General features: G+C 33.3%; 1 protein-coding gene across 1 annotated transcript in view; it reads right to left on the reverse strand.

Annotated features, from left to right (window-relative positions):
- Window positions 1–873: 873 nt before the first annotated feature.
- Window positions 874–8180, reverse strand: part of LOC117111154 (beta-1,3-N-acetylglucosaminyltransferase radical fringe-like) — a 49891-nt gene continuing 42584 nt past the window's right edge. Inside the window, exons 9-10 of the mRNA XM_033254024.1 lie at window positions 4863–4951; window positions 874–3303 (exon numbers count right to left, since the gene is read on the reverse strand). Coding sequence (XP_033109915.1) covers window positions 3237–3303; window positions 4863–4951 — 156 coding nt within the window. The 3' untranslated portion in view covers window positions 874–3236. The remainder of the gene's footprint in view (window positions 3304–4862; window positions 4952–8180) is intronic.

Raw genomic sequence — 8180 nt, forward strand, 5'->3', positions numbered from 1 at the left:
CAGTATAAACATATAAATAAATTTCCAGCAATTTATGAGCAGGGTTGAATGGTGGATTATGATGGCGAGTACACAGATTAATATTTCAGTTGTAAAAGCAGGCGAGAATATCTAGGAGAATAACCTATCTCCTCCAAATTCACAATATTTGCATATTTCTACTGTATGATCAATTGTCTCACAGAATTCAGTGCTGATGGGTATCACGATGCACAGCAAAATATAACTAAATAAAGTTTAGAAAAGCAGACATTCCAGAAGTGACTTCTTCTAAATTGTGACCCCTTCCATAAACATTGCCAGCTAACTGATGAGGCTTAAACAATATAAAATTTGTTTTCCCTCCAGCACCCGCCCCTAGCTTACTAAAAAATAGGGGCGCCTTTTTTAAAAAAGTGTCTTTTTTTTTCGTTAAGAAAAGTTATCCCTATTTTTTTTACATTTTGCACATGAAAGTTGTCTAAATTTGGTGTCTGATGTTGTCTAAATTTGGTGTCTGATGTAATATATCACCATTCTAGGCCTAAACTCATTACAAAATATTGATTATGGGTTATTTTTATTCAGTCTGATGAATGCCCTTTGAATAACAAATAGTAAGGAAGGCTTAACTGCAAGCATTGGGATTTACGGTAAATATGTTAATTTTGGTAACAGGAGAAAAAAAAAAAAAACGGTTTTGCTCCCGCACCTCCTATACAATTTTCAGCATAGTATATGAACAACTACAGATCCATTTTAACAATCCGTCCTAGCTCTCAGATGAATCCTGGTTATGAAACAACCAAGGAAATGTAGTTAAAATAAATGCTTGAAAATAACTGCACCATAAATTATCTGGTGGTACAGTATTATAGTCATCTTGTTTATATATTTCTTTTTCTTACTTAACAAATGTATATTTATAACAAGTAATTTGAAATAACAATAATAATAATATGCCACTTCTTAATTACATAAGTTGTCATCAAGGAAATTTATTCATGTCTATTGAACAAACCGAAATAACAATTTTAATGATATTTTTGGTGAAAATAGAAAAAGCAGGATGAAAGGGAATGGGTTAAGTTGAAAGACTTAAAGAAGAAAGGGTGAAGAAAATTGGATTAAATAGTGAAGGGTGAAGGGGTAAACATTACTAGGATTCAAAGTCACAGGAGTCCCAAAGAAATTAGCAGTCTCCTGCATTCCTGAAAACAAGTCAAAGTCTATGTCAACTAACACAATTTCCAGAAATTCAGAATAAAGGAAGACTAGTCTATTTTCTCCCTGAAGTCACAGGATTTGAACCCATGACCCTGGAATTGGAAATCAAGTATCTTACCTACCAAGCTGCATCTCGTCTACATTAAATGTGATAAAAATATTTAAAAAAAGCCCAATAAATCACATCTTCTTGAAGCGGATTCTGCCAACTAGTGACCCTGAAGTTATAAGATAGGAAGTTTAAATGTAGAACAGTATGGGGAAAATGAGAGGTTAAAGGATGTTTAAAGGAAAATAATAATTAAAAGGGGTTAAGAAAAGACAGTTCAGAACAACATAAACCACTTTCCTAATTTCTGATATAAATTGAGGCCAATTTCTAGTAAAAAATGTTTTCTTTCGACCTTTATACCCAATTTACTTCTTGTTGAGTACATCGTTTATCTTTTCTTTCTATTTCAATGTCATGTTTCAGTTTAAGTGTACATTTGATATTTTCAAACTTCAACTCCAATTGCTAAGTCCACACTATCAAATTTATGTAACAAATGTATGTGATGTGCCCATATATGGAAATGGAAATTGACTTTTATAAGCGCCTTACACAATTAAAAATCATCTCAAAGTTTCTAAAAAAGAAAATAAGAAAATTCACCCATGAACTATCCTAAAATAATCTCAACAATTTACATGAAAATCAAATTGAGAAAACTTGTATCACTGCCCCGTTCTCCTGCAATTCGCACCACACATGTTTGCATAAATTAACGGCAGCATTATGTCGCCAAGCTATTGTTAATTTAATGGTTTAAGAAAAGGTGTATCTCTAAAGGCATAGCCCCAAGTGCACCACTCTCTAGATTATGCATATGTCACACTATAATTAAAGCCACAATGGACTCCACCTAGCAACAAGCGTTACGAATTACACATCTTGCCGTCACAGAGACACATGGCCTAATGGAACAGTACTCACAGCGCGCGATGATGTTATATTACACCCAAAGATGGTTATATAGAAGTACAATTAAATAATCATTTTTAAATAGTAAGATTTTAAAATAGGCCCTAAATTTCTCCTGTATGAACTGCAATACCATACGATTGAACATAAAATGCATATTATGTAATACCTTATAAAAAATAACCATGTTGTAATTAAAAAATACAAAAGCATAGCACTAAACCCTAGGTGGTAGAGGAACTGACTGATAATCAGAGGGTCGGCTGTTCTAATCTCAATTTAAAAAATACTTTTTTTTCTCAAAATGCTATTTTATCAGAAAATAGAGAGGCACGAGAGAGGCAACATCAGTATTAAATACATTACTGACTATATTTATATATCGGAAGCATGAACTAACTTTATATGCATTACAGTATAAATTCTTTAAGTTGTTTGGTACAGTTGGTTGCATAGTTTCAAAAATTGCAATAATACTGTATTTGTATCACTAACTATCACTAACAGCAGCAGAACAACACCAACATTGACTGGTAAATTTTCTTCTGGGCTATTTTTTTCTCTTCAAGGTGGGAAGCATTGACCTTTCTGAAGTGTCAATCAAACTAAACAACTGACCAATCACAACATGTCTGTGTCCTACAAATGCAAGTGTTTGCATGTTTTAACACTGTTGTATCTTAGCAAATAATATCCAAGGGGCATGGCAAAGTGGAAAGGTCCATTAGAAGCAACTTCGAAAGTACTGAAAATCACCTCACTGGCATGTCAGCTACACCTAGCCCACTGCTAAGACACCGGGCTCCTTAGCACTGCACCTGGCGACATGTTAATACACAACTGGTTATCTCGTACCACATTGTAAATCAGTAAATTTGCATAGACAGTTCATGCATTTTGGTCATTGCATTGCATGTCAGCTACACCTAGCCCACTGCTTAGACACCATGGCTCCTTAGTACTGCACCTGGCAACATGTTACTACATCATCTGGTCATCTCATACCATACTGTCAATCAGTAGATTTGCATGGACAGTTCATGCATTTTGGTCATTGCAAAAATATTCATGATGGCCGTTTCCGCTTGCATACATCCTCATCGGGAAAAATCATACAATGTAGTGAGAGCAGCCTAAAAAAAAAATAAAACATAGTTCATTTCTGGTTTAAATCTTTTTAATATATTGTAATGCAACTTCTTAACAGGGATTAAAAATTTGCTGTTAATACTTGTGGAAACTTGATACAAGCACAATCGCTTACATCTAAAATAAATTACAGATTAACACGTTAGTAAATTAACATACAGAGGATTAAAGGTTAAATATATATATTTGCATTATGAGAGTTGCATACCAATAGGCAAGAGAATGAAAAGCCTGGCATTGTCAATTGAAGTGTGAATTGTTGCTACACTTTGATAAGTATCAGAAAACAAGCCTTATAAAGACATATTTGCATTAACTGATAACAAATCTCTACTACTGTATCTTGAATCTTTTTTACTTCACATCAGAAAAAATCAATTATGTAAAAAAGCCAAGTAGAGATAACATACAATATTAAAAACGACCGTCTTGTGTTCTTTTGTTATACACTATCTCTTATTAATGCACATTATGTCTATATGATGCCTCTTGTTGCATGACAGCAATTACAACTCATTGTAAACAGTCACAAAAGGTTGAAATATGAGCCAACGAAAATACACTGACACTGATAATTAAAAAGATAAGGCCAAAAAAAAAAAATTGCTGCGTCACCCAGGCGTAGTGATTGAAAATAGATTGGAATTTCATTCTTTTTCTATATGCTTAATTCAAAGTTGTGGCCTTATGTATTTAAACTGGTAAAATCGTAAACACTGAACTAAAATAAATAATAGAGTTATCATATTATTTAAAGCTTTAAAATTGTCCTTTTCAAACATATACTCATTCTTGAGGGAAAAAAAATATATTTAGCAGTGGTGCACCCAGAGGGGATGCTCATGGGGCATGTTCAAATGTGAAAAAAATCATATTAAATTAATGGAAGTAAATAGCAAACTAAGTTTACTTTATACATAAACAATTTCCTAAGAAAAGTAAATTACCAGAACAAAAAATTGTTTTATTTATACATAATTGGTTCCTCAATTTTGTGCATTATTTTCATATTAACTGGAATTCAATACTACTGAGCACACCCTAAATATGGTCCTGATAACATCACATCATGACCATATATAGGCACATCATGACTATATATGACCATACAACAGTTTTTTGTCAAATAAAATTTGACAGCTAGGACGTGGCTTTAGATAATGGCTTGGACTTTGGCAACAACCCAGCAAACACAAAACGTTCTTATAATGTTCGCGAACGTTAGGTTAGGTATGTCACAAAATAACGTTCACACAATGTTGAAAGAACTTTCAAACATGGTTATAAGTACGTACTTCTGGTTCTACAAAATAACATTTTTATCACTGTAAGGTTATTATACCTATATTTTGGACTAATTAAGATCGGGGAGACCATTTTTTTAATTTGGGTTGAATGAAAATTTTGCTAAACGATAGTGTTGATATAATTTTTAAAAATGGTTGTTCAATGTATGCAAGTCCTAAATAGTTTTTAGTTTTGATTTGATTTAAAATTAAATTTCTTTTAAAGTTTCATAACTCAGTACAAACACAGCTCTTACCGTGTTGGGTCCTCAACATCGTTGAAATAACCATCTAACAGTTTGATAATGTTTTTATGTTTTGCCTTGTCACCATAACTCAGAGTTACCTGTCACAAAGAAGATAAATAATTTAGTAAGCTTCGCAGTTGTACATTAAAGTATTAAGTCCAATAATTTACCTTAGTTCCTCGGGTATATCCCACCCTATACTGTATGCCATTTGTCACTAAACTTACTTTGTTCACCTAATTGGACTTACTGCCTTCTTATTGTAATGCTTTTGACTATTTTAAAGACATCTATCATCTATTTTATAAGTGACTGCAACAAAGTTTATTCATATTTCATATGAATGAGCTAACATTACAAAACTTAATTTTACATAACATTTATTTAAAAAAAAACAAACTAATGCTGAAACCTAGGAGACAAGCCTGTAAACAGGTTCAAATAACTAACTTAACTACTGTTGTTAGAAAATTAAATGTATAATAATAAAAGAAAATAATAAATAAATAAAAAAAATTATAAGTAAAACTGATGATATTCAATAATTCAGTTGTTTATTTGAAAAGAAAACCATGTGACATGCCTAAATATGGTCATGATGGTATCACATCATTACCATATATGGGCACATCATGACTATATATGGGCATACCATGACTATATATAGGCACATCATGACCATATATAGGCACATCATGGCTATATATGGCATACAACAGTTTTTGACAACATTTTTAAAAATAATTTTTAATATACTATCAGTTAGATTTAGTGATCGATATTTTGCAGACATTTTCTTCAGTATATCTTCAATGCAAAAATCCTTTTAAAATGTTCTGATTCTCAAACATTTTGGGTGCTTGTGTGAAATCAGAAATTGCGGCAAAAGGTGGGTTTTCGTAATATCATGTCTATATTCTCTGTGTAGGCAAATTGGCAGGTAAACAATTTTTATTGCAAATGGTTTATAGATTTTGAAATTAATAACTTGTTTATACATTTTTTAATGAGCAATTCAATGTTATTATTTCAATTTTGAGGGTTTCTAGATTCTTAGACGGTATAAAATATTTCAAAAAAGTGTATTCACTCCCAAAAAATAAAATCCAAACACAGAATAAAAAGCAACAGTTTCAAGAATTTATCCAGTTTACAGTAGCTCATGTTTTTTTAGAAACAAACAAACATGTCCTTAGGTGATTTTTCTTCTTTTCATTTATTTTCTTTGTAAAACACAAAAATAAACTCTTAAAGAACAAAAAAGGTTGGTCAGAGGTCATGACTCTCAGATAACATCGATAAAACATGCTGGGAAAAACAGGTTATCAATGAGATAGGACAATAAAATCATTGTGAAAACTATGCTGAACCCAAATCGCCCATACAATACCATATTTGACCTAAAATGCATAACATAAAGAATATTATTATCAAAATATGAAAAGTATACATGGAGGACATAAAAAAAAACCATAAAAGGAAAATATGAGTTCAGTGTACTGTAAGGCCAAAAGGAGATTATGACAAAAACAAATCTATGTAGAAGTTAAGGAAAAAAGAGACATAAAGAACGTTGAACAAAACGTTGAAGGTTGGAAAAAGATGACGACTGTAACATTGACAGATTGTCAGCGTAGGCTGGTGGCAAATTATTTCAAGTGGGTTGAAGTACTAAAAATGACCATTAACTTTTTATTGAAATAGAGATATATTTCTTCATTCTAAATTTTCGCACCCCAGGCTGAAAACACCCTACGCTCCTGCAGAATCAGAAACACCACACAAAGAAGGCAGGAACTAAGCTAAAAGTTGTAACAGAATGTGGTACGACCAAAGAACCCCCTTTACTAGAAAATCCCCCTCGTTAAATTCCCAAATAAGTCCTCAAACCTAACTAATGCACTGCAGACCCACCCTGACACAGACATTTTCAAACATGTCTCCTTTTATAGCATTATTTAGACACACAAAGCACAAAAATCCTCTTGATTTGGGGGTTTCGCCGGGCCCACCGGGGCTTCGACTGTGGACCTCATGCGCAGAACCCCCCCCCCCCCCACGGGCCTGATTAATCAGTTCTATATATGTTAGCTTTCGAAAATGAAGGTATTGTCTAAAAATCCTGGCATACTTAGTTAGGGACTTACCGTAATTTTTTGGGTCTGATATCTCGTAATCTTAGGTCTTAGGTCTTAGCTTTCGTAGGTCTGAGCTTTCGGGACACCCTTTTCATGCTCCTCAGCATTTGTGCTTGCGACGAGAAGGTCGTCCATGTAAGCATAGCAAAAATCAAGTCCACGAGTTTCTTGGTCAATGAACCTCTGAAAAGTTTGTGCCGCGTTCCGTAGACCGAATGGTATGCGAACAAACTCGAAAAGTCCGAAAGGCGTAGTTAGCTGTTTTATGGATATCAGCAGGTTCCGCAGGAATCTGATGATATGCTCCAAGAAATCATTTTTTGAGAAGATTGTGGCGCTATGTAAAGTCGATATGAAATCTTGCATGTATGGTATTGCATAGCGGTCTGGCACTGTAGAGTTATTGAGTGCACGATAGTCTCCACAAGGATGCCAATCTCAGCAGGCGCGTAACAGGGGTCTTGGGTTAGAGGGGGGAAAGGTAATAATTTTCCCGGTTAGTAATTTATCATGCCCACCCCACCCCTCCCTCATATAGAAAACAATACGACATAGTGCTTATCTTATTTATAATATAGGCCACACACATGTGTTTTAAACTAAATATAAGTATTTTCATTCATGGTTTTATTTATTACAAACATATTCTTTCACCATCAATACACATTGAGGCCCTTCTTTTTAGGTAAAACAATCTTAAATGTTCTTTCTATTTGAGTTGGGACTATTATGTGTTCAATTAACTTAAAAGGTAAAGGAGAACAAGCATACGTTCTCACCCTACAAAATGCACGCAAATTGTTTGCGGGGTTTAAGGCTTATGTTATATATGGCCACACACGTTTTTTCGAATTTGAATATAAGCATTTTCATTACCGATGGCTTTATTTATTACAAACATATTCTTTCACCATCATTACACATTGAGTCCCTTCTTTTAGGTAAAACGATCCATCTTAAATTTTCTTTCTTGAGTTTGGGACTATTAAACCTATGTGTTCAAATAACTTAGTAGGCTAACCCTTAAAAAAAAAAAAAAAAAGTTTGAATTAAAAAAAAAAAAAAAAAAAAAAAACCTTAAAAATGAGCGCGAAGCGCGCAAAAAAATTAATTTGTGTTTTTAATTCTAATTTCGTCGGAATTGATCAAAACTCCCTAAAATGTGCAATTTTTAGAGGAAATTGGGCCA

This window comes from Anneissia japonica, unplaced genomic scaffold, assembly GCF_011630105.1.
Source record: "Anneissia japonica isolate Jap-2015-1 unplaced genomic scaffold, ASM1163010v1 scaffold287980_len571666_cov165, whole genome shotgun sequence".
Lineage (NCBI taxonomy): Eukaryota > Metazoa > Echinodermata > Crinoidea > Comatulida > Comatulidae > Anneissia > Anneissia japonica.